The sequence below is a fragment of the Heteronotia binoei genome, chromosome 9, assembly GCF_032191835.1.
Source record: "Heteronotia binoei isolate CCM8104 ecotype False Entrance Well chromosome 9, APGP_CSIRO_Hbin_v1, whole genome shotgun sequence".
In the NCBI taxonomy this organism is placed as follows: Eukaryota; Metazoa; Chordata; class Lepidosauria; order Squamata; family Gekkonidae; genus Heteronotia; species Heteronotia binoei.
The window spans coordinates 97,784,328-97,811,929 of record NC_083231.1 but is presented as its reverse complement, the minus strand read 5'-3'; the positions used below and the strand labels follow the sequence as shown (position 1 = coordinate 97,811,929).

Sequence of the window (27,602 nt, the reverse complement as noted above, 5' to 3'; positions counted from 1 at the left end):
GTAATCATCGAACAGTCTGAAATCCTCTCAACCTGCTTAATAGAAGCTATGTTGGATCAGGCCAGTTGGATCCAGTCCAATCAGCTCTGGCCCAAGGGTGCATGGTGCCCCAGGCAGGCTCCCTTGGACTGCAAGAAGATCACATCAGTCAATCCTAAGGGAAATCAACCCTGACTATTCCCTGGAAGGTCAGGTGCTGAAGCTCAAATACTTTGGCCACCAAATGAGAAGGGAGCACTCAGTGGAGAAGATGCTGATGCTGGGAAAGACAGGAGGCAAAAGAAGAAGGGGACAGCAAAAGATGAGATGGCTGGACAGCATTACTGATGCAACTAACATGAATTTGAGTAGACTTTGGAGGATGGTGGAAGACAGGAGGGCCTAGCGTGACTTGATCCATGGGGTCGCAGAGTTGGAATCGACTGTGCGACTGAACAATAACATTATGATACTGGCTGATTTGTCTTCAATCCTCTCCGTAATAATTGCTAACATAGCGTTTGCCTTTTTTTAAAATTGCAGCTGCACACTGAGTTAACATCTTCAGTGAGTTATCTACCATGACTCCAAGATCTTTCTCCTGGTTAGTTACCGCCAGTTTGGACGCCATCAGCATATGTTTATAGATAGGATTTTTGGCTCCAATGTGCATTACTTTGCACTTGCCCACATTGAACCTCATTTGTAACATTGACATCCAGTGATGCTACAAGAGCCAGTTTGGTGTAGTGGTTAAGTGTGCGGACTCTTATCTGGGAGAACCAGGTTTGTTTCCCCACTCCTCCACTTGCACCTGCTGGGATGGCCTTGGGTCAGCCATAGCTCTGGCAGAGGTTGTCGTTGAAAGGGCGGCTGCTGTGAGAGTCTTCTCAGCCCCACCAACCTCACAGGGTGTCTGTTGTGGGGGGGGGGAAGACAAAGGAGATTGTGAGCCGCTCTGAGATTCGGAGTGAAGAGCGGGATATAAATGCAATATCATAATCCTCATCACTAGCCCAGCCTTGACAGATCCTTTTGGAACACCTCACAGTCCTCCCTGGTTTTCACTGCCCTGAACAACTTTGTGTCACCCCAATTTTAGGCCTTCACCGCTTATTCTCAACTCTGAATCATTAATGAACAGGTTTAAAAGCATCGGACCTAGTACCCTGTGGTGCTGCACTGCTTACCACTTTCCACTGTCAAAACTGCCTATTTATACTCTCTGTTTTGTGTTAGTTGGCCAGTTGTTAATCCACAAGAGGACTTGTCCTCTTATCCCATTACTGCCGAGTGAACTTGGGAGCCTTTGATGAGGAACTTTATCAAAAGCTTTCTGGAAGCCTAGTTAATAGCATCTACTGAGTCACTCTGAGTCCGCATGTTTGTTCACCCGTCAAAGAACTCTAAAGATTAAAGTTTCCCCTTACAGACTCTGTTTTGTCAAGCCTCCTACAGACACAGCTTCAGTTCAAGGAACCATCCAACAGAGAAAGTTTTGATTGTACAGTCCACTAGATTAAGACTTGGTGCATCCTTGCTGGCTTTTTGACCTTCATTGCAGGTTTACTGTTGGATGATGGAAGCTTACCTGAATGTGGAGGTCTGTGCCTAGCCTCCCAAGTCTATACAGTGCATAGTTAGCTTGAACCCCTTATGTGGGATGATGTGTCTACAGCTATTGACAGAGATGCTGACAGAGGATGGAAGGTTTAACCAGTACACAGTCCCCACACCATATGGAGTATGGAGAGAAGAGCTCTAGTAAGAGACACCTGCCAGAATTAAACTTTTAGACACAGGATTCTCTTTTCCATACTTACCTATTTGAGGTAAGTGTAGAAATTCCTTTTAGTCTAGTGTAAGAGACACTTGTCAATATTAAACTTTTAAGCGCAGGATTCTTTTTGCTATACTAACCGATTTGAAGAAGTGTAGAAATTCCTTTTGGGCTGCTGTAGATGTGTAGAAGACTCAGATGGAAATGAGGTAGTGGAATGAGCTGTACCATTTGGGGCTGTAGGAGGATGATCTTGCTATGTAAAAAAGATCCCTGCAAATAGAAAAAGCACTGTGGAAAGCAAATAAAAGAGAATAGAAGGATTTCCCTTGCTGTGCTTATTTTCTGTTTTAAATATTAGGAAACATTCTAGACTGAAATCCATCACCTACAGTCCACAGTGGTGCATTCTATTTTACCACCTTCACGTCCAGCCTCCTCATTCTCTGGCATGTGTGAACTAGGCATGGGTCTGTAGCCCTGGGGTGTAAAGATTCTGAAGAGGCCTGCGTTTGCAATATACTCTTCTAATCTTCATTTTGGGGTTCTGCCAGACTGTTTGGGATTTTTTAGAAAGTGTTTTGTCTGCCTGTATATGATTTTTTCCCATTTCTTCTAACTTCTAGAATTATAATTATTAGGGTTGCCAGGTCCAACTCAGAAAACACCTGGGACTTTAGGGGTGGAGCCGTGATACTTTATTCCCTAAAATAAATAAATAAAAACACAGCAGTGCAGTTCCCCTGAATACAGTCCATTTCCTCATCCTCTAGCATCTGTAATTCCACTAAATGAAAATGAACACACACACACCTCGGCTAAAATAAACACTTTGCAAGTCCATACTTTTGTGATTTTACTGGAGTAATCGCTTTACTCACAGGAATTGCTGAATGTAATAATCTGTATTTCCACCAACTTCTTGAGAGTAACAGGTAAATGAGAGTATAGGAGAGAGAGGACTATTCCAGTGGGTGGAGTTTTCCTCCATCCCATAATCAAGTTCCAGTTAACTCCTTACTATCCATATAACTCCTGAAACAAATGCAGGGACTGTGCTGTCTCACACACTCACCAGGAAGAGCCACATGACTCTGCTGCTCACCCCTCCCAATGCAGCTTTGGGTCCTGCTGAGATTTAAAGGCACAGATATATTCCAAAACATAAAGAGTTTGCAGGCTTCTTCTAAACCTGCTGAGATCTAAAGGCACATGCTGGCTGTTAAGAACATAAGAGAAGCCATGTTGGATCAGGCCGATGGCCCATCCAGTCCAACACTCTGTGTCACATAGTGGCCAAAAACCCCAGGTGCCTTAAGGAGGTCCATCAGTGGGACCAGGACACTAGAAATCCTCACACTGTTGCCCCTCCCGAGTACCAAGAATACAGAGCATCACTTCCCCAGGCAGAGAGTTCCAACAATACGCTGTGGCTGATAGCCACTGATGGACCGCTGCTGCATATGTTTATCCAATCCCCTCTTGAAGCTGGCTATGCCTGTAGCCACCACCTCCTGTGGCAGTGAATTCCACGTGTTAATCACCCTTTGGGTGAAGAAGCACTTCCTTTTATCCATTCTAACCTGACTGCTCAGCAATTTCATTGAGTGTCCACGAGTTCTTGTATTGTGAGAAAGGGAGAAAAATAGGTCTTTCACTACCTTCTCTATCCCGTGCAAAATCTTGTAATCTCTATCATTTCACCCCTCAGTCAACGCTCCTCCAAGCTAAAGAGCCTCAAGCATTTTAACCTTTCTTCATAGGGAAAGTGTTCCAACCCTTTAATCCAGTGTTTCCCATTTGCAGGGTTGTGACCTGGTACCGGGCCATGGAAGCCTCACTACTGGGCCACAAGAAAAGCCAAAATTAGCCCCACCCCCAGCAAAGCTAGCCCCACCCCGTCTCTGTGTTGTGCAAAAGGGAGCTGGGCTGCCTCTCCTTCCTTCTCCTCCGCTCCCAGTGTTTGAGAGAAAAGCTGGCATCCATTGGCACTTTAGATCCATGAAGTGTTCTTCAAGGTATGAGCTTTCATGTGTCTTGCAGTATATATTTTTTTTTTTTGGAAGATTTCCCCAGGAGGCCTGGGTGGCAAAAAAGGGTGTGTGTGTTTTTTTCAACCAGGAGGGGCGGGGAGTGGGCATTCCAGTAGCTGTTTTTGTTACCAAATGACCTCTGGGCAGAATTTTTGCTGGCTGGGGTCATCTGATGGTGAGGAAGGCTTCTTTCTTTCTTTCTTTCTTTCTTTCTTTCTTTCTTTCTTTCTTTCTTTCTTTCTTTCTTTCTTTCTTTCTTTCTTTCTTTCTTTCTTTCTCTCTCTCTCTCTCTCTCTCTCTCTCTCTTTCTTTCTCTCTCTCTTTCTCTCTCTCTCTCTCTCTTTCTCTCTCTCTCTCTCTCTTTCTCTCTCTTTTTCTCTCTCTTTTTCTCTCTCTTTCTCTCTCTCTTTTTCTCTCTCTTTCTCTCTCTCTTTCTCTCTCTCTCTTTCTCTCTTTCTTTCTTTCTCTCTCTCTTTCTTTCTTTCTCTCTTTCTTTCTTTCTCTCTTTCTCTCTTTCTTTCTCTCTTTCTTTCTCTCTTTCTCTCTTTCTCTTTCTCTCTCTCTCCCTTTCTTCTTTTCTTTCTCTCTCCCTTTCTCTTTCGTTTTTTCCTTCCATTTTTGCTGGATGAAACTTTTCTGTTCATCATAATGTTGTTGCAGACATAGGAGCTCTGCCAATGAAAAGTTGGCATCCCCCAGTTGTAGCCAGGTGGCCTTCTATGAGATTTCTGTGTGAGTGAGTGAGAGTAAGAGGTGTGGGGCAGAAAGAGATGATTAGAGATTACTGCGGTATATCTCAACAGCACTGGAAGAGATGGTACTATGAATTTGGCACCATTTTACTGGTCCTGCTTTTAACAGCTGTCTGACACCAAAATTAAACTCCTCCTGTAGATATTTAAAAGGATGAAAGTAGTTCACTGGCTAAGTATCTGCACAACAGGTTGCTTTTAAAGGCATGGGAAACACAGCCAGCAAAAAACTTCAAGCCCCTCATAAATATCCTTTTTGAGATAACTGCAGAAAAGCTTGTATATAATTTGAAATTAATTCATTAATTGCAGTACAATTCTCTGCCACCTTTCACAGCAGTTTCCCAGTATGAAAAATAGCTGTCAAAAGATTTTCTTGAAACCAAGCAAGCTTGGTTGTAGCTTGAGGCAGGGTTCCAGTAGTAGCAGCTGAAAGAAGGGCCTACTAAATGTGTCAGCATATTTTGAGGTAGAGCAACTCCCAGGATCCAGTGTGGGTGGTACACAGTGCTGGCATCCCTGATGGCAACAGCATTCCCAACAGCATACACTGGCCAGTGCTGTTGATGAAGGGATGTGTAAGTGGTGCAGGCAATAGAACATGGGCATTAGGAGTACTTGCAAGCTGGAAAAGAATACACAAACAGATAGGTGTATGCAGGCGTGGGGGTGAAAAGAGAGGACTGCCCACTTTCCACCCCCATTTTGACTCAACATGAGTTTCAGAGAGATTTTTCTGAAAATGAATTTACTTCTGAAGAAGAGGCAGGTTTGGGGGAGTGCCCTGGATGTGACGTCACAGGAAAAGGTGGAGTTTTGGTTCAGTGTGCCCCAGAAGTGATAGCACTTGGCCCTTGACACCACAGGAAATGACATAATTCCTGTCTCCTGGTTCTACCCCCAAAGTCTCCTGGCTCCACCCCCAAATTTTAGTGGACCACAAAGGAGAAGTGAAAAAAAAACAGGCCACAGGAAAGAAAGGTTTGGGAAACCCTGCTTTAATCATTCTAGTTGCCCTTTTCTGCACTGTTTCCAGTGCTATAATATCTTTTTTGAGGTGTGGTGACTAGAATTGTACACAGTACTCCAAATGAGGCTGCACCATCGATTTATACAGGGGCATTATGATACTGGCTGATTTGCTTTCAATTCCCTTCCTAATAATTCCCAGCATAGCACTGGCCCTTTTTATTGCAGTTGCACACTGTCTCGACATTTTCAGTGAGTTATCTACCACGGGCAGCCCTTTGCTATTGGGGTGGGGCATCCCCTCGCTAGCCAGCTGACTGGTGGTGGAATGAAGTCTGCAAAACTGGGGGATCCCCTGCCCAGATCTGGGGACTGGCAAGTCTAATAATTATTAAAAACTAGTACTAATAGTGGACAGCATTATGTGATCTTGTTCAGTGCAAGGAATAAAATTGCAAAACATACCATTTATTTATATTTGTTTTCCCTCCCTTCCTTTTCCTATAAAGCCTAGATGAGCATTATTTACAATGTCATTTCAAGAAACAAACAAACAGGTATTTCATAAAGGAAAAGTGGAGGGAAACATTGGGTCTCCTAATGTTCTGCAAGTTCTGCCATGCCGTTTTTGCTTGGACAGTTTCCTTCCCCTCTATGATCACTGTCCTGTTATTTCTAAGTGACTTTACTGAGGAATGCTTAAAGAATATGTGAGGATAACTTTGTCCAACTTGCAAGCTGCATTAATGATGGCAGCAGGGACTATTCTGTTCCTGGGTTTCAGTGGAAAAACAAATGTAATAACCTCTGCTCAGCAAGCACAGGGGAAAGGAAAACCAGGTCACAAATATCAATGAAATTCATGTAACCCATGTAAAAAGCTGCTACCTATGCCAGGTCCAATACAATGTTTATTCTTTATGTTATTTGTATTTCTTTAAAAACGGTAAACATTCAAGCTTCAAGAGAAATACACACATTTGGTTTCATCAGTGAGAAATGTGAAGCCTTGAAGGAATCTCTGTGGTCACCAGAACTGGCCAGGAGGAGCTGGGAGTCTCTGAGCTTCTGCTTCCCTTGTCCTGTAACTGAGCCTGCCTTCTAGCAAAACCAGGACTCATCTTAGGACAATAATGCCGTATCAGCAGTTTGGAAAACACATTGTAATTGGATTCACACACTGGAACGAACTAACAATGTCACTGGGGACAAGGAGCAATCATATTAAGCAACATTCATTAGAACATCAAATGGATGATTAAAAAAAACCCACCAAAAACATCACAGAACACTTGTGATCTATTAGAAGAGCAGGTGTCTGGTTGAAATAGTCAAGAGCACGATGGATATTTCTACGTGTACGCATGGCTGTTTTCCCACAGCATTCAGTTATAATGACTCTTCATATTCTCTTTGCAGCCCTGCAGTTCTCTTTTCTAAATTAGTTAGTGGCTTGTAGCTTGCAACAGAACACCTTGTGATTGATTAGCTAGCTAAGGATTACAGAGCGTTTCAATTTTCATGATTTTTCATGCCCACAAAGTAATATTTTCTTTCCAAACTAAGTACTGCTTATGTTAATGTTGCAGCACTCTGATGAGTTTCATCAGGTAAACAACAGAAGAGTACTTGCTTGATCAGTCTATTATCAGCATGCATTGGGCTGCATGCCCTGACCTGGATAGCCCAAGCTAGCCAAATCTCATGAGATCTATGATCCTAAGGAGGGCTGACCCTGGCTAGTATTTGGGTGGGAGATCACCAAGGAATACCAGGGTTGCTGTGCAGAGGAAGGCAATGGCAAACCTCCTTTGAGTGTCTCATACCTTGGCTCAGTGGTAGAGCATCTGCTTGGGAAGCAGAAGGTCCCAGGTTCAATCCCCGGCATCTCCAAAAAAGGATCCAGGCAAATAGGTGTGAGAAACCTCAGCTTGAGACCCTGGAGAGCTGCTGCCAGTCTGAGAAGACAATACTGACTTTGATGGACCAAGGGTCTGATTCAGTATAAGTCAGATTCATATGTTCATATGTATCTTGAAAACCCTACAGGGTTCCCATAAACCGGCTGTGACTTAATGGCAAATAATAATAATCGCAGCAGCAACCTTTTTTTTAAAAAATGGGCTGCATAGTTTTTCATTATAGTCCTTAATAGATGTGCAAGAATATAAATGGATCTTAGCTGTTTATGGGTTAGTATACCATCTTCTGCACAAATAAAACTGGCCAAAGATCTCAGCTAGTTAATTATAGAAAACTACAAGAACATATTTTACTGTTTTACAATCATTAAAGTAGCTAGAGAGTTTTCATTTACATACCTAAGACAATTATATAATCACCAGATCCATTTGCAGTGTACTAGTATTTTTCTGGAAATCACACATTTAATTACATCCCTCGTTTTTTATTCTTTAATTTTATAAAACAAGTACTTCATATTAAAAATTTCCTCTTCATCATGAACAGAACATTAGTTATACACTTGCACATGAGCAACTATCTTGTAACCGACAACTTATTTGTCTTAATAAGTATCAAATACAGGCAGCAAAATTTGTATCAGTAGAGGACCAAGAAGAAAGACTTATAACACTGGGAGAAACTGTGGACACTGTGCAGGTTTTAACAGGAAATGACCTTTTCACCTTCACGCGACCTCTTTCTCACCAGCAGTGGTGACATTCCATAGTTCCTTCAAGGAGTTAAGTAAAACCCCTTGGAATGTAAATAGTCTGGCAAAATGACAGAGAAATGAAGGAACAAGGAGGGGGGAGTGTTTTTGGCTGAGATATGCAAGGAAATGACAGGTCATTGATATGGAGAGGTATGAAACAGCTGCTCCAGATGGAAAGTGATGACAAGGAGAGAACGCCTGGGTCAAAGTTGACAAAGTTTGTGTAGTGAAGGTGCTGGCACTGAATGGACAGATGTGGCAGGAAAGCTGATGATAAAGGGCATAGAAAAGAGGCCATGATAAATTGTCAGTGAAATTGTGAGTTTGTGTTCTTTAAAATTAAAAAAAAAGTCTGAGAAGACACTGTTGCAGGCTGTCTTAATAACTTGTTGTGAATTGTGTATAGAGAGCTCCTGTGGTGATTTATGACCTGTAAGATTAACGAAAGGCAATGCTGAATGGAAAAGAGTAAAATAGGAGTCAATGCAACTGTTCCAACATTTTGTACTTTGCAAATGATTTTCAGGTTGTTATGTTGTTTTTGTTTTTGTTTTTGTTTAATTTTTTAGTGAATATTTTTCCATGTCAGCTTTTCTGCTAAGACAGGCTGTGGAAGCCTTTCAAAGGTTCTTGGGCATGTTATTAGACTTGACTCTGCACTGAAAGGGCCTGTTCGACTAGTTGTATTCTACCATTGCTCTGGGTAAACAAGACATTGCCCTAAAATGCCCCTATATGTTTCAGAGGGAATTCAGTAATGAACAGCAAACTGTTTTTCAGCAAAACCTGTGCCGTAAGGAAATAACTTAGCCAGGGCAGCCCAGGTGTTAATGCAGAACTGATTCCTGTACATACTTGCATAGAAAGGAGTTATTCTTACTAACATTAGCAACACCTGAATCCTGTTCTCTTCTGTATCTGTTTTCCCTCTACTGCTTACTCCTTTAAATGTACATCAAAACAGGCTTTTTTTGTAGAAAAAGCCAGCATGGACTCATTTGCATATTAGGCCACACCCCTTGATGTTACCATTGTTTTGCACAGGGTTTTTTTTTTTTTTTTTGTAGAAAAAGCCCTGCAGAAACTCATTTGCACTTTAGGCCACACACCCTGGCACCAAGCCAGCCAGAACTGTGTTCCTGCTCAAAAAAAGCCCAGCATCAAAGTATTCTCTGTTCAGTGGAACTGATGCTGGGTAAGAGGCCTCAGGATCACATATTAAGAGCTCCACCTGGGATGACTGATTAAGGGTTACAGTTTCTAAGTGAGGGTGGAACACCATTACAACATCTCAGTGTTACACCAGAACAGGAGTATAGTGTCATGCTATTGTTTTTCTGTTGTAATGAAATGTGGTATAACCATGCACAACGTACACGCTATCCTGGAAAGGGTTTTGCATGCTTAGTAAGACATCTTCATTAGGGGGCAGGGAGTTACAATCAGAAGCAGAGTAGACTCGCAAGATACCACTGAAGTGATGCTGTCACAAACTGTTCTTTCGTATGCTGTAGCCTTGTATAGAGTGAATCTTGCTCGTAACAGGCATCTGTTGTTAAATGCAAAATAGTGGTCAAATGGATAAATAGTTGGCAAAAGGCCAAGTACTGTGTCATGGATGTGCTTGCTGTTAATATCCAGTATTACTTTTAAGTATTCTCTTTCCTTCTTTCTAGGAGCAATATTTGATGAATCTGCAAAAAAAGATGAAGAGGTGTTTCGTATGGCAGTTGCTGACCTTAACCAGAATGATGAAATTTTGCAGACAGAGAAAATCACAATTTCTATGACTTTTGTGGATGGCAACAACCCATTTCAGGCAGTTCAAGAAGGTAGGATTTTGTGCATGGTGTATTTTTTTGGCTACGCGTCACTAAAAACATAGAATTCTAGGTAAATAATCCTGTGTTTTTTATTATTCAAGTAGAATTGATGAGAACTCTGGCTGCTGTAATTATTACTGATCTTAAATGTTGTAAATGGACATTGGATAATTGAATTGGATTTATGTTTCTGGATGGATTGCTGTGGAGGATCTCAAGTTCTGTTACTGTGTGGTGCCAAAATTATGGTGGCCAGGAACTCAACATTTTGCTTTTAATTTTGTTCACTAATTAGGGCGTTTACAGGTAGGATGAGTTCTGTTTGTAGAGAATGTTTGCACTCTACTGGGTAAAGTGGAGGTTCCTTTTTCTATGTGCTCTGAAAAGACATGAAACTTATTTTGATGAAATTACAGCATGCATTGATTAGTGAAGATCTGAGTTTCTAAGACATATAAAAATCAATATGTATTTTCTAGGGATTATCAGAATCCTTTTCTCTATTGTGATAGAGATTAATTCCTCCTTTTATCCAAGTTTTTAATTGTGATTATTTTCCCTCAAATTCTGTGGAACTTCTAGGATAAAATCCCAAACAATACAATGTTCCTGCCAAGTTTTCCATTATCCATGGAAACCTTGGACAAAGGCAAACATGAAAGTTTCACAGGTGCACAGTCTTGCACAGTCTGAGAATTTGGACAACCTGTACAGTTTTAAGAAAACACAACAGAATCTAGTAACTTCCTACAAAACTAGCTGTTTGTATACTGACAAAACCGAATTTTGTAATGCTAAATATGAAGCCCCCCTCCCATTTAAAAGAATGTAGTGGTATATTTCTCCAGTACAGCAAGGGGGGTGGGGCTAGAAAACCTTCAAAATTAACCCTTTCCAGAATGGACACAAGTATTTTTGGAGGGATTTATGTCTCTCTATAATCTTTTTTGTTTCAGTTTTGAAACACACAAGAATGCTTTACCTGGAATTGCTGAATCTCTGAGCTGAACAAATATGCACCTGATTTTTTTTTCTAGTGCACATTGTGTGTGGGGGGAAATAAAAAAAATGCCAAAAAACATAAACCAAATGTGAAGCTTTTCTGTGGTACAGCTGGTATATATGTGTAAACCTATGGTAAAGTGCAATCCAGCACTGGCACTGCACGCAGTTTGGAGAAGCTATTCAGATCAGTTGTGATTTAGCCAATGGCCATTGATCTTTGGAAGTCTGGAATCCCTGAGCATTTAAGATACTGAGTGGATTTTACTGGCCTGTTTGAGAAAAGGACAACAGAAAATATATTGTGTATCATGGATGCATATTAAAGACTTCAGCTGGGGCTGGTTGTACAAATTTTCCTTCCCTGAGGGTTTGAAAACTGAAGTTCTGAACAAGTACCCTAAAAAGTACCTAATATTCTGAACAAATACCCTAAGATCATAGCCATAACATGGTGGAAATTCAGTGGAATTGTTTAAAAAGTTGCATTTCAGTGGACTCAAAGCTGGCAAAAATTTAGCTTGCTGCAAATATGGTGATAGATGGGTGACATCCATTGCTGGCTGGGTAAAAGTAGATCACAATCATCTGGTTGCGTCTGTAACTCTACCAAGTGCAGAGCTCAGGTTTTGAAACAGAAATGGTTAACCAGCTATGTCTTTGTGCACCATGGAGGGGAGTATGTTGTTGTAATTCTAAATAATGTAATAGGATCTGCAGAAGTGATGTTCCTTGTGGATTGCATTGCATTTCTAATTTTGAGCATCAACATTTGAATTAGCTATGTAATACATGTTTTATTAGAATTTTCACAACTATTCGTACTCTTTTCAGAGACTCCATCTTTCTGTTTTGTCAAGTGGTCATCATATTTCAATCTTCTTGAATAAATTATTATTCTGCCTTGAGGTCTTGTCCATATCTATCTCAGGATCCCTCAGTAATATTCTTTATTTGTGTTCTGAAGCTTCTCTTATGCAGGTGAATGATTTCCTCTCCCTCATGAACTAGGGAAGAAATTTCTTACAAGTATGACTAGAGGTGGCCTCAGGAGACATGTGCATGTATTATAGAGTGTGAGAATATAAAATTCAATTGGTTTTATTATTAAAAGAACTCCCTTTAGCCTAAAACATCAGGGAGAAGTCGTGAAGTTTAATGAGGGTCTGTGGAGGCTGAACCACATGCTCAAGCAATCTGTTGGATTAAAGAATTATGTTTTTCAGACAGGGATGTGTTGGAATACACTTCTTGGACTGTAATGGCCCATAAAAAGGCTGAGATTGGAACTCCTAACATATGTTGTGCTGTGACAACTGCACGATATAAATAAGACACCTTGCAGTTTAACTAGGAACCGTTTATTTACAAAACCATCTGCAAAGATTCAGGATAAAACACTGTATACACTCATAACAAAGCTCAGTGTCATATTTCCAGCTTGCCCTTTTAAGGCCATAGTTTTCTCTTTTCCATAGAAGCAACAGCTGACTACAATTGGAAGCTGTCTGTCCTTCTATGATCCACTGTAAAAAGCCCCTTGGAAAACTCTAGCAAAATGCAACCTCAACAGAGTCCTGTCTTATAAGTACTCTAGAAGTAAGTCCCTCCTTGCTTGATGAAGCATGCAGTTATGTAGCTAAGGGCTTTATTAAAGTCTTACATTGCATTCCTAAACAGAGTGACACCCTTTTAAACCCACTGTCTTCGAGAGATTTAGAATGGTGTAATCCTTGCCATTCTTAATTTCCTGTTTATTCCCTATGACATTTGTTTCATTCTGGTGTTTTGTAGTACTTTACAGACATACGTTTAATATACACACACAAAAATGAAAGAGAGTTGGAAAAGTACATACACGGATACAGTCTTTTCTGCTACATGCTTAGGGTTGCCAAATCCAATTCAAGAAATATCTGGGGACTTTGGGGATGGAGCCAGGAGACTTTGAGGGTGAAGCCAGGAGACATTGGGGCGGAGCCAGGAGCAAGGGTGTGACAAGCATAATTGAACTCCAAGGGAGTTCTGGCCATTGCATTTAAAGGGACAGCACACCTTTTTAAATGCCTTCCTTCCATAGGAAATAATGAAGGATAGGGGCACTTTCTTTTGGAGCTCATAGAATTGGACCCCCTTGCCCAATTGTTTTGAAACTTGGTTGGTATTTTGGGGAAAGGCACTAGATGCTATACTGAAAATTCGGTGCATCTACCTCAAAAGACAGCCCCCCCAGAGCTTCCAATACCTCCAGATCAATTCGCCATTATACCCTATGAGAATCGATCTCCACATAGGGAATAATGAAGTGCCCAGGAGACATTTCCCTCCCCCCCTCCCCCAGTTTCTGGCGACTCTGAAGCGAGGGATTGGCATCTCTACTCATGAGTTGCTGCCAACTTCTTTAAAGTAACACAGACACACCATCCCAAGAGGAAGTCTTTCCAATCGAAGACTGAAGCCTCTGGAGGTGGAAAGTCACATGGTGGCTGTGGGGGTGGGGCTTCCCCCCGCCGGCCAGCTGACTGGGGGTGGGAAGGAGCCTGGGAAAGTGGGAGAACCCCCTCTGGGACCTGGGGATTGGCAAGCCTATACATGCCAAGCACAAATGCTACCAGGGAAGGTGCAAAATGTACCATTATTTCAACAAGAAAAATCACTCACCACCATTCCTCTTTTCTCAAATATAAATAAGTGTATGATAATTAAGGAATCTCTTGTGAAACTTCTGATCCTGTTGGCCTTGTCTCTTGTGAATCAATGCCTGCAATGTCACTATAGCGTCTGAAGAGCTACTTAAGGGCATCTATGGAGCTTTTCCCACTGGTAATAAAGGGAGGAGGGGATTCTCTTTGGCCTGTAAAAAAGGTTGTATTTGGGACCATGGGATTTGCATGGATAAAAGCCATGCAGGAAAGGGGAATTGGCTACAAGTGAACAAGAGAGCTGACTGGATCCACCACATTGTGATTTTTGTCTTCCTTCCCATATCACAAACTGCTTTGGACTTTTATGTGTGTGTGTGTGTGTGTGAGTGAAAGACAGTTTGTCGTGTGACAGTGTGGGGCTGCTATTGAAGAGAAACAAGTCTAGAAGCTGTGTGGACTCCTGAAACCGCATGCCTGAATTTTGAGTCTGGCCATATCAGAGCACTAGAAACTGATGAATCAAGATGAATTTCAGCCCAATTGACCTTCCTCAGTGGTCAAACTAATAACCTTGTAAAATGGCTCTTAACATAATTATATAACATTCATTTATCATAAACTGATCAAGGTGAAATTATTCTGATAATTATTGTCTATGACAAAGGGAAAGAATATTGATTTAAAAACTCAGTCTTGAGGATTCATAGCCATGCTCAGGGTACAGTTATTTCTACCACAATGACTCACCTAAGAAGATTTACATCCCACTGTAGTCAAGGGGCATAGAAGAGTGTAGCTCTGTGTATGATATCACTGTCAATCATGCACCTTTCTTGCAGGCTGAGAAAAATTCTGTAAAGCTAGGGGCCAGTAACAGCTGCTTGGCTGCCATTTTGCTATAATGATCATATCCCTCTTAATGCCATATAAATATGAAATTATTTAGACAAAATATACAGTTATGAAGAATAAAAAGGTTACTGAGTACCAGAGTAGGCTGATGTACCAGATGTCTGCAAACCAAATATTTATGTATTCAGTGCAAAAATCACACAGCAATGAAAATAGTCCCAATATACAGTGCATAATACAAGTATGACCATTCAATTAAAAAAAAATCAGTGCATAATAGTGTGAATGGTGACAATAGGAAAAGTATAGCAATTGATTGTCCGCCAGATACACATGACAGCTTTTTGATATCTTTTTCAGAATAGTTTCAGTTATGGTTCCGTTTCAGCATGGCCTTGAATGGTTGTTGTAAATTGTTATTTATCAGCCAATCATAGAAGATTAATGTGTGTTTAAATTACATATCTGTGATTCAATTTCTCATGTATAATTCTGAAAATCTTGGGTGTACAAATCTAATGCCATAGAGGCTAAGTTATGAAGAATGGTATGGTAATAGTTGTGGAGTCCCATACCTCTTCATTTGTAAACTGTGTAAAAATGTTAGACTTATTAGATTCACTATGAACATAGGCTACTTTCCTTCTCTTCCTTTCCCCCTTGTCTCTTTCTGAAATTTCAGATTGAAGAGGTGGGCCAGAGAAAGTTGAAGGATCAATGAAAGGGGTAATGGTGGGAAGTTTGATGTTTGTGGGTGGGAAATTGTGGGTATGCTTGATTTCATTGCTTTATTATTGCATTAAAATAATTAATATAAAACTTCAAATACAAAAATCTTTCTCCATTAGAATTCCATTTAGGTTAGCATTGTTGTTGTGTAAAGGTAGTCTATCACACCTCAGTAGAAGCGGTTGAAAGGCAGTAATTTATACAGGTTAATTAGAACACTGTTGCGGGGTAGCAACAGTGAGAAAGTATTTGTAGAGCTTGAAAAATGCAGAGTGGGATGCCCAAAGTTTCTGTGCTAAATAGCGCCATACAAAAATGTGCAAATTAGAAAATCACAACCTCTGCCATCCCTATTCCTTTTCCCATTGAATTTCCTCATTCTTCTTGCTTACCCATCCCACAAGTAGTCATCTTGCACCTCTTTCCTTCCAGTGCAGGAATGGGCACTGGGTCCATTGGTGAACTCTAGTAATCCACCTATACTCTCTGGTTGCTGGGACTCTTGCAGAAAAAGGGACTAGGTCTGAATCTGTAATGCCCTCCTTTCTTTTCAAAATAATCTCTTTAATTATGATATGATGATTTTTTTTATCATAAGATATACATCATCTTTAACCTTATTATTGCATAACAAACAGACCATCATTCCTACAACCCTATCTGGGTGTTACAAAGTCTTTAGCATTCCTACGTAAGACAATTTTGATACAAGACCTTCTTTCTACGTATTAGGGGGCCCCAACTCCCGAGCCATAGACCAGTACCAGTCCATGGCCTGTTAGCAACTGGGCCATGGAGTGAGGCAGAGACCTTTGCCTACTCCTCATTTAAAGACCCCCATGGAGGGGCAGGGGCGGGGGCGGGGTATGGTTGTGGGGGCAGCCTAAGGCAGCAAAAGCTCCTGCACCCCCACCCCCATCGGTCCATGGAAAAATTTTCTTCCACAAAACCAGTCCTTAGTGCCAAAAAGGTTGGGGGCCACTGCTATATATGATCCTACCAGTTAGATACTTCAATATATTTTTTAAAAAATTCTGCCAAGTTGCTGTACAAAGCCTGGCTTCAACAGACAGGCTATTGATTCCAGATCTGCATCGGCTATATGATTTTTCAAATGACATAACATAGTTGTTGGAATTCTGTGGAATATATCCAGTGAATTCTTCTATCAGCTCTACAACCTTCTTCCATAATAGCTGGATCTGAGAGCACAACCAAAACATGTGTAATAGCTCTGCACAAAGAAAATCACTTCTCCAGCATTTATTAGAAGACGAGAGAGAGAGAGAGAGAGAGAGAGAGAGAGAGAGAGAGAGAGAGAGAGAGAGAGAGAGAGGAGTGTTTAAGGTTGTTGGGTTTTTTTTTTAAGAGTTGCGTATTTGGGATATCTTGACAAGGATTTTGTTGCACTTGAACAAGTAAGAGATATGAGTTCTTTCTTTTTAAATGTAACGCTTAGGATGAAACATAATGATTCTGCTTTAAAATTTAGTATGAATTGTTCTCTTTTAGAAGACTGGGTCTATCAAAATGTGGCAGGGAAACCAGATAGCAACCGACTTTCTTTTCTCCTCCGTGTAAGTCAGAGGAGATCTGAAGTTGTAAGGCCACCCCGATGGACACCTGTTCTTCTGTACAGCAGTGATACTGCTTGGCCCTCTGGTGACATCACTTTTTCAGGATCTGGGCTGTCACAGATCATTGTCTGTCTTTTTCCTTGCTTCGCGGAATCGGTCATGGAGCGGTTCTGCAAGGCTTAGTACTGCCTGAGGCATTGCTTACACCTAGGTGGCTGTTTGTTCCGTTCAGTGGATTCAGCAAAGGCGCTCCCCCTCTGACAGACTCCACAAACCTCTGGCTTTCAAATCCTTCAAAGCTTCAGCTCTGTCAGCTCGCAACTCTGATCTCATAAATTGGACCTGCCACACTTGTCTTCACAGAGCTTTTCAAGGATGCATCCTGACAGTAAATTTCAGCGTGAGCCGTTTTCCTCCTTTATACTATTGACTTTAAAAAGTCCTCTCGTTTTTGTATAGCATGCCCTTAAATAAATAGTCAGAGAGCTATCAACTGTTTGAAGTAGCCTCTCTCCATTGCTTTTCCAGTGTGAATGTCAGTGGGGTTAGAGATGATGTAAAGGGGGTGGGATATGAGGGCTGATACACAGTTACATGGCCATCACTTGAGGATTTTTGAAGATGGGAACTATCTCAACTGATAAGTGTAGTGACTGGTTGATATAGAAGTGCCAGTCGTAATTTTTGCTGTTTGACTGTTTCACTTATGTAGCTTCACCCTTGACCCAGTTTACACATTTAGCAGGAATGGAACAATAGTGGAAGACACTGTGGCTTTGGTGAAAATTGGGAGCTAATCCAGAGCAATTGCTTTTGGGAGCGGGGGCACAGAATGTTTTTTGGGGGGGCTCAATAGAGGCTTTCTGCTGGGGTTGGTAGATGAAAGCATAGAGATGCTTATCAGGATCTTTCAGTTGATGGTACCAAAATATTGCAATAGCCTGAAGGTTTCTTACCAGACTTAGATGTTGGATCACTAAATTGGCAAGGGGTGAAGTTGGAGCTGAGCTGCACCAGACTTATGTCCTCAAGGTACACTTATGCATGAATGCATCTGGACTCTTCTAATGTGCTTCTGATGGAATTAAGCTGAACTGACTGCCTGTGCATTGGACTTAGCAAATTTAGCCAAAATGTTTTGCAACAAAAGAATATGCCAAAACCAATGAACAAGGCCCTCCTTCCATAATGTTTTTTTATAATTTTCCCTTACTATAAATAATCACTGATACTGGCATTTCAATTTCATTTTGCTTGACAAATACAGCGTTCTGAGCATGGAACTGGAGGAGAAAAAGATCATACACAAATAAAATGTTTGCCATTCAGGTTATTCACCAGAATGCATATGCAAATACTAATTGAACCATCAGGTTTTTTTTTTCTTTTTGAAAGCTTGTGCTTGGAGAAGAACATAAGGCAGTGAGCCATCATAAAATGATATTTTACCTTCAAATAGTAGAGGATTTTAAGGTGACAGGATATGTGAAGGTCACCGGCAGGATTTCATTCAAGGAGAGCTTTGCGATCAGAAATTGCTGCCTGGTAGAAACAACTCCTCTAGCTGTTTGGGATTCGAAGCAACATAATAAGGCTGATCTTTCCTGTTTCTTTGATTGCCAGAGAAACCGGTTGAAATCCACACATTTCATGAGCTGCTAAACTTTTGCCATATGCATTGAGATCTCAGATTTCATAGCATTTTGAGGAGCTGTTTATTAACTAGAACATGTTCAGGTAGAGATCAAACCTTTATAGCATTGCAGTTCTTCATTACCATTCAGTTTCATTTTGGGTATGCTTTCTTATTCCACAATAAAATGGCTCTGAAGTAAGGTGGATATATCCATGTTTAAGGAGAAAAAGAAACCTTTTTGTGGAGCAGAATTTTTGAACTGTACAGCAGTCAGGGAGAGTGAAGACAGAAGAAACTCAATTTGCATCTATTTCTCTCTACCACTTCTTCTTAGGGTTGCCAGGTCCCCCATGGCCACCAGCAGGGGATTGGGGTGGAATTGCCAGATCCAAATTGGAAAACCTTGTGCTGGGGAACTAAATGCATGAAAGCCATGTGGAATGGGGTTTTTTAGGAAAGAAGCGAATTAAACAAGATTCAGTCAGAAGTTGGCTGAGGTCTTGGATGAAATCTGGAGATATTGGTTGAATCCCAAGAACATGGGAATGAATGGTAAGTCCACCCCCACCCCCCTTTTGTGTTCTGTCCTCTTTCCTTATCCTTAACTGCTTAGTGTCTTGGCTGGTTCCCAGGGTCCTAATCCTGCAAATCCTGCAATATCTCTCTGTGAGAGGAGATAGTAATACAGAATTTTACAGTAGCCCTGTTCACAAATTATGGTGAACACACACCTCTATTCTGCATTTATGGTGTGTTGGCATCTTCTGGGGGGTCCAGAGGCAAGTCATAAGAACATAAGTGAAGCCATGTTGAATCAGGCCAGTGGCCCATCCAGTCCAACACTCTGTGTCACACAGTGGCCAAAAAACCCAGATGCCATCAGGAGGTCCATCAGTGGGGCCAGGACACTTGAAGCCACACTGTTGTCCTTTCCAAGCACCAAGAATACAGAGCATCACTTGCCCCAGACAGAGAGTTCAAACAATATGCTGTGGCTAATAGCCACTGATGGACTTCTGCTCCGTAAGTCCAGCAAGACTGAGCCTTCCAAGGTTCCTTTTGCTTGGTCAGTCTCCTGGCAAGCCTCAGAAAGCAAAAGGGGAATGGGGTTATCTCACCCAGTTCTCTCTTCCCTGCTTACTCCAGAACACTCCCCACCTTCTTCTGTGCCACAGCCTAGCTCTTCCACCCTGTCCTGCCTTTTAAAGCCTTTCCTGGAGGTGAAGCTCCCAAGGCTCTTTTCCCAAGGCATGGGGCTCACCTGACTGGCATGTTCCTGGGCCCATGTGAATCCAGCAAAGAGCCTCTGCTCTTCCCCTCCACTCCAATCCTGTGACTTTAAAGGCCAGAACTTTAGTCCGGCATTGGCATGGGAAGGGCAGGGCTCTCCCTTCTACTTCCTCCCCCTTCCCCCAGCATGCCATGGTCTATCCCTCCCAGAAGCCAGCCTCAGGCCTATGGGGTCTGTCACACCAGTCCCACCTGCTCACCTCTTTCCTCCATCCTAGCTGAGCTCCCTGGGAATCCTCCCTCTGACCAGGGCTGATTGACATCCCCCCTAACTCAGGGAAGGATTGCCTTCATCTGCTCCTGCCATGGTAAGTACAGGGAGGGTAGTGGTGGAGCCATCCCCACACAGCATGTAATCTGTGAGAAAGAGTACATGTGTCAGATGTAACATGAGAATTGCTCAACATACATATGTGGAAAAACCAAGTATCCCCAATACATGAATTCTATATGCATTCACTGTAATTTGTGAGCAGGGCTGAAATCAATGGATTTATGTATTGGATCATGTCTGGCATTTATGTTAATTAGGTCTGTACAAATCATGCTGATGGCAAATATGGAGAAGTAGGCAACAATCATAAAATGTAAATTGGCCTAATTAAAAATATACATGTGACTCAAGCTCATCCACTCTGAATTCTTGGCAGATGACAACTGTAATTGGCCCCATGTACTTAAGTGTCACTTGGAATACATTTTTTTATTGTGAATATCTCCGCCTTGGGCATTGTGATTGGCACACCATACAAGTACTATAGTAGGGTTGGTCACTTGGGTGAGTTGTGAAGCAGCGTATTATTTTTTTCCTACTGAGTTGCATTAGAATTGATTGAAGAAGATGTTGGCTGAGTAATTAACACAGCAACAGTGCACAACCTGATTAAAAAGTAGATAGGTTTATTTAGGAATTAACATACTTGATAGGAAAGAGGAGAGCCAGAGAGAGGTTCCTAACTACACCTCTAGTTGAGAGAGAGGTTAAGACTGAGTTTAGCACTTCTGAGAAGAAGGGGGAAATTGCCCCAAGACTAGCAATCTGGAGACAGACAAGGAAAAACAGGAGAGAAGGTCCTGACCTCCGTATCCTAATTGTCTTCCCACTGCCCCCTACAGGGTCTTCTTCTCTTCCTTGCATAGCAGACATTGCTTTTTCCAACAGAAGTGTCTCTGCCAGTCCTAGTATGGGATCACAAAGTTCTTTCTGAATTGGTAATGCGATTCTTACTGCACTTTAATGACAGCAGCTACCTGAATTTCTTAAACTTTTAAAAAATCTCAGTTGGTCATTTGTGCAACAGTCCTGTATAAAATACTGTGCCTTATATTGCATTTTCACACCTCTAAGGAAACTGCTAAATTTCAGACCTATCTAAAGGGTGTTGGTATATATATCTTTTGCACATACTAAAGTGAAATAGTGAGAGTGTGTAATGTGGGTTTGATCCTCTCAAATATCATGCATTTAACAATCTTCCAGGGCTCTAGATTTCCAAAATTGTTCACTTCAAACAAAATTTCAATAAGAATTGCCCCAGATTTTCCCCCAGATACTGCTCTTGGGTACAGCCAATAAGGCAGGGTGGGAAGAACACACAAGCAACCAATAGTGTAGCAGGAGCAGCAACCAATAGTGTAATAGGAGCAGCAACAAAAAAGGCCCTGGCTTTTGTTGATTTGAGCCTCATTTCTCTGATGCTGGAAACTGTCAACAGGTTTTGAGACCTGGACCGAAGTGCTCGCTGGGGCATATGCAGGGGAAGGCAGTTCCTAAGGCATGCAGGACCCTGGCCATATAGGGCTTTAAAGGTAATGACCAGCACCTTGAAATGAATCCGGTGCATTATCAGTAGCCAGTGCAGTGCTTTCAGCACAGGCTTAATGTGCTCCCGTAAAGGAACTCCCATTAACAGCCTGGCTACAGCATTCTGCACTAGCTGGAGTCGCTGGATTAGGGACAAGGGCAGCCCCATGTAGAGGGCATTACAGTAATCCAGTCTCGAGGTGATCGTGGCATGGATCATTGTTGCCAAGTCGTCACATTCGAGAAAGGGGACCAACTGCCTTGCCATCCGCAGATGGTAAAAAGCTGACTTGGCAGTGGCATTGTTGGCATTCCTCCATTGTTAAAGAGGAATCCAAGAGCACCCCTAAGCTTTTAACCTTGGGCACCAGCGTAAGCTGCACTTCATCAAAGGTTGGTAAGCAGACCTCAGGTCCCGAACCCCGATGGCTCAGATACAGGACCTCCATCTACATCAGATTTAATTTCAGTCCACTCAGCCTGAGCCACCCCGCCACAGCTTGCAGACAGATCTTCCGGGGCGGAGTCGGATTGGCCACCCATCAACAGATAGAGCTGGGTGTCATCAGCGTACTGGTGACAACCCAGCCCATACCTCTGAGCAATCTGGGCAAGGGGGCTCATGTAGATGTTGAATAACATCGGAGAAAGAACAGCTCCCTGCAGCACACCACAAATAAATGAGTGTCGTCGGGACAGTTCATCTCCTAGTGCCACCCTCTGTCTCCAACCCTGGAGAAAGGAGGAAAGCCACTTCAAGACCAACCCCTGAATCCCAGCATCAGTGAGGTGACAGGTCAGTAGTTGATGGTCAACCATGTCGATGGTCAGCCGTGTCGACAGCTCTAGCAACATTAGCATTGCCAATCCACCTCTATCCAGGTGCCTCTGGAGGTCATCTGTGAGGGCAACCAGAACCGTCTCTGTCCCGTGACCCAGACAAAAACTGGATTGATGTGAGTTGAGCACAGAAGCATCATCCAGAAAACTCTGAAGCTGCACTGCTACAGCCCTTTCAATACTCTTGCCTAAAAATGGCAAGTTAGACACTGGCCAGTAATTTGCCAATTCAGCCGGGTCTAAAGATGACTTTTTAAAGAGAGGACAAACCATGGCCTCTTTAAGAGGCTGGGGGAAGATTTCTTCCAGAAAGGACATGTTGACAATTTCCCTTAAGGGGACCCGTAGCTCCTCTTGGATGGCTTTTATTTGCCATGAAGGGGACGGGTCCGACCTACAAGTGGTTGGGGCCCCAGTGGAGAGCATTCTGTCAACTTCATCCAGGCTGAGTGGAGTGAAAGAATCCAAAACATGACTAGAAGACGTGCGCAGAGTCTCGAGTTCACTTACTGTTTCCAAGGTGGCAGGAAGGTTATGGCAGAGTGACAGGACTTTATCTTTGAAAAAACTCACAAATGCCTCACAGTCTATACCCAATTCCCTAACATTTGGAATACCCTGCGGTAGGATAGTTAAAGACCGAATTGTCCTAAATAATTGTGCTGGGCGTGAGTTCGCAGATGCAATCATGGTCATAAGATATATTTTCTTAGCGGCCCTGACTACCACCTCATAGGTTCTCATATATGACCTATAAGCTGTTCTTGTCACTTCGTCACGGGCTTGCCACCAGTGCCTTGCTAGCCGTCTGAGCCTCCGTTTCATCTGCGGTAGTCCCAGTGTTTACTAGGGCACCAACTTTGTACGAAGGCGCAGAGGGCACCTGGGAGTGATCTCCTCGATGGCTGTGGTGAGCCTGTTGTACCAGGTCTCCACTAGCTCATCTAGAGAATCGCCAGGGGCCCAAGGATCCCGAAGAGCCATCTGGAACTGCATGGGGTCCATTTGGCTCCGAGGGTGGGCTAAAATACACCCACCGCCCAGACAAGGTTGTAGCGGGATGTTCAAACGGGCCTTCAGGGCATAGTGGTCTGACCATGGTATGGCATCATTCTGAGTAAATATACAGAGGATCTCTCTCTCTCTCTCATCTATCTATATCAGAGGCAATACTTCCTTTAAGCTGTGGAGTCTTGTGAGCAAAAGTCCTACTTTGTAAGCTTCTGGCATTAAAGTTGTGAGTTACTGCATAAATTAGTTTGCTCTGGGACCATTGTTCCAGAGCTAAAACAAAAAAGTGTGAGCTGGAGGCTAAAAAAGTGTGAGCTAGCTCACATTAATTCAGTTTAGAGGGAACACTGATCGGAGATGCCCAAATTGGTGCTTGTGGATGCCATGGCACCTATGAGCATCTTTCCTGGTGCCCACCAAGTGCTTTCAGAAAGTGGGTGAGGTGAGGTGGGGCTTTTGCCCAGCATGACTTCTGATTGGATGTGCAGATAAAAAGGCATCCTGTTAAACAGAGCTTCTGCCAGAAATGTCAAAAAGTAACTAACAGAGTTATATATGACTTTGTTCTCTCATATTTTGGGGTTAGCTTTGCCTCCTGTGGCAGCCATTTTGCTATTGTGTCCACCACTCAGGTTGTCCACAGTCTCAAAAAAGTTCAGACCCTGGTATATATTCACTTTAATATGATGAATGCCCACCTTCAGGTGGGATCTGGCATTCTTCTGGAATTACAATTCTTTTGGATCTCTAGACTATAGAGATCAGTAGAAGAAGAAGAAGATATTGGATTTATATCCCGCCCTCCACTCCGAAGAGTCTCAGAGCGGCTCACAATCTCCTTTACCTTCCTCTCCCACAACAGACACCCTGTGAGGTGGGTGGGGCTGGAGAGGGCTCTCACAGCAGCTGCCCTTTCAAGGACAACCTCTGCCAGAGCTATGGCTGACCCAAGGCCATGCTAGCAGGTGCAAGTGGAGGAGTGGGGAATCAAACCCGGTTCTCCAGTGAGCTCTCTCTCTTTCCTAAACCCAGGACTCTTTTTGTAGAAAAAGCCCAGTAGGAACTCATTTACATATCAGGCCACACCCCTGATGTGTTTCACATAGGGCTTTTTGTATAAAAGCCCAGCGGGAACTCATTTGCATATTAGGCCACACCCCAACACCAAGCCAGCTGGAACTGTGTTCCTACTCAAAAAAAGCCCTGCCTAAACCCCAATCCTCCACTTCCCTTGCCTCCAAATCTCCAGGAATGCCCCAACTTGGAGTTGGCAAACCTAGTGATGACATCTTCATGCCACAGTTCTTCATTGTTGTATTTCCTGCTATAATTATGGTTTGCATTCTCATTTTATGTTTTCTTTTCTTGTCAGTGAAAATAGTCTGTGGAATGTCTTTGTGATAGTGTTCATACAGTATCTCATGACTGAGTTGTCAAAAGACATGCTGTTAAGCTCACAATTATATTTTACATCCACACAAAAATTGTGGTGGGTGGGTGGAAGGCAAAGTCTTATGCTGGTCTGGTGAAATAACAATAAATAAGAAAATCAGTAGTGGTGTAATTTCTGGAATTATCTGTCTCATATGACATGAAACACATATTGCAAACAGGAGCAGCACAATGTGGCTTAATTTCATGAATAAGTGAATAAGTCATAACTCTTTGGAGATGAAGTCCAGAGTGAATTATGAAGGTCATTTCCTTAGGTACAGAAATTAATTGCATTTTAGTCATGCTCCCTGTTACAGAGCCCTCTTTTTCTGCAGCACCTTTATCAAGTAATTTTGATTAAATATCTATTTATGAAAGGAAGACATATTGGAGCAAAAGAGAGCAGGTAACAAGGACAAATTTTGCAAGGGAGGCAAATGCTTTATTAAAAGACTAATCACATCTGAAGAACATAACCTTTTCTCATTTTAGGGAAACCTCTGCTGTTGAATTGCAATTTTAATTGTATAGCTAAATGTCAGCCTCATCTCAGCCTAGGTGATTACTCTGTCCTCTGAAACAATTGGTAATTATTATTATCATATTAAACTGAATGTATTGCTTTAAATATGAATACTTTACAAAGAAAACTGTATTTGTAGAGAAGGGATAAATTCATATGATTACTAATTTTCATCAAAGTTTCGTTAGGTACTTATGAAAAATTCTCTCCTATCTGTCTGTCCTATCCATCTTCTGTAACATTACTATATGAATCTTCTTTTTTGTAATTTAGGTATCTTTCAGAATGTAACAACCAAAGAAAAATAAAGGAACTGACTTAATAGATTTTGTGATGGCAGAATCCACAGCTGCTAGCTCAGTTGTTCACATAAAAGATGGCCAACGAAGCCCCTGTACCCCCCCCACACACACACACTGCAAAAGCAGGAAAGAAGGTTTTCAGCTGTTTTTTTTTTATGATTAAATTTTTATTCTACCCTTCAGGCAGGGCTGGCCCTAGACTGTCTGGAACCCTAGGCAAGGCTAACGTCTGGTGTCATCCCCTGCATGGATAACGTCATCAGGTCATATGGGGGGTGCCCAATTCAGCGCACTCAGAAGACTGGTGTCCTAGGCAATTGCCTAGTTTGCCTAGCGGCAGGGCTGTTCCTGCCTTCAGGAAGGTTCCATGTGGCTAGATGATTCTCCAGACCTCCCTCATTTTATCCTCACAATCTTCTTCTGAGGGATTGTTGAAAGCTACCATGGGTCCCCACCCAGACCAAACATTCTATGACCCTGCTGACACCGCTGTCTCACAAAATGGCCAACCAGATCCTCTGGAGGTCTAACAACCCGTGAAAACATAATATGAAAAACAATCGCATGGATTGCCTAACCCCATGGGCCTCCGGGGTGACCAGGATTTTTTGCCTCCCAACAACTGGCTCTGCTGGAGGGAAGGTGGGCTGAGAGAATAACTGGCCCAGCATCAGTCAGTAAGTTGTGTGGCAAGCAGAGATTTGAATATGTTTCTCCCCAGGCCCATGCTAGTACTGTAACCACTATGTCGCTGTTAATTTGTGCAGTTGTTTCCCTAGAAATATATACCACGTGGTATTTAGTATATTCTTAGCATACTCTCTCACTAATATTTACAACTTGCAGGGCAGGCCTGCATGACACGCACTCCTTTCAAGCAGGGTTGCGGGTATCTATTGGGGGTAGTGCTTTCCCCCGCCAGCCAGCTGGCTGACATCTGTGGGGAGGCCAAAAAATCAGGGGATCCCCTGCCCCCAATTTATTCCTCTTCCTCCTCCTGGGGAGGTTCCCTTTAGTCACCGTGGCTAGTAGCTACTGATAGATCTATCCTCCCTGGATCTGTCTAATCCCCTTTTGAAGCTGTCTATGCCTGTGGCCATCACTGCATCCTCTGGCAGTGAATTCTACATTTTGATCGCTTGCTGTGTAAAGAAGCATTTCCTTTTTTCATCCCAAATCTACTGCTCATGAGCTCCATCAGATGCTCTCAAGTTCTAGTATTTGGGGAGAGGGAGAAAATACTGGAATTTGTGTATTTGAAGGCAGTGAACTTTGGATACATTCTGTGAACAAAATCTAATAGGTGCTTTATTTTTTGGAATTAACGGCACTGATCTTAAGACACTGATACAGAATATGGAATGGAAAATCGAACAAGGGTCCCTGAAGAATAGGGATGGAAATACGTTTATCTGAAACATAAGTTATCGCCTTCTGTGAAGTGACCTCTTCGGCACCTCCACTAAGCATATGTCAAACCATTCACAAGCTAGAACATTCTGCGTTATGACAAGAGGTCAGCCACATGCTATCTCTGTAGAAGTCAATGATTACTGTAGGGGACTCATTGTACCTTGACCTTGCCTGCCTTGGCAAGATTTAAATCTTCATTAATCACCAACTAAGTCTAATTACCACAGCGAACACAGCAGCCCATTAAACACTTTCATGGAAGCACACAGTTCATTTACACACCATCAGAGAGACATGCTAAATGCATAATTTAGCCTGAAATTTTGCCACTTTCACAGATTCAGTCACATTGATAATAAATACCTTTTTTAAAAAAAGAAAAAGAAAAAAGAACAGAAGGGAGGGAAGCAATTTTTTCCCCTTTCTGAGAGCTGCAGGGAGGAGCTTGAGGCAGGGATGGCAGGTTGCATAATTTGCTTATGATTTTGATAAATTGGGGAGAAGCTGAGCTTGCACTTGGTTGGAGACGTG

The 27,602-nt window shown here is 42.4% G+C and overlaps 1 protein-coding gene across 3 annotated transcripts in view; it reads left to right on the top strand.

Annotated features, from left to right (window-relative positions):
- GRID2 (glutamate ionotropic receptor delta type subunit 2) overlaps positions 1-27,602 on the top strand; it is a 1,226,781-nt gene that overhangs the window by 239,898 nt on the left and 959,281 nt on the right. For all 3 annotated transcript variants that reach the window (XR_009555818.1, XM_060247053.1, XM_060247052.1), the window contains exon 2: positions 9,867-10,022. Coding sequence is in view for 2 of the 3 variants with exons in the window: in XM_060247053.1 (XP_060103036.1) it covers positions 9,867-10,022 (156 nt within the window). In the remaining variant the exon portion in view is untranslated. The remainder of the gene's footprint in view (positions 1-9,866; positions 10,023-27,602) is intronic.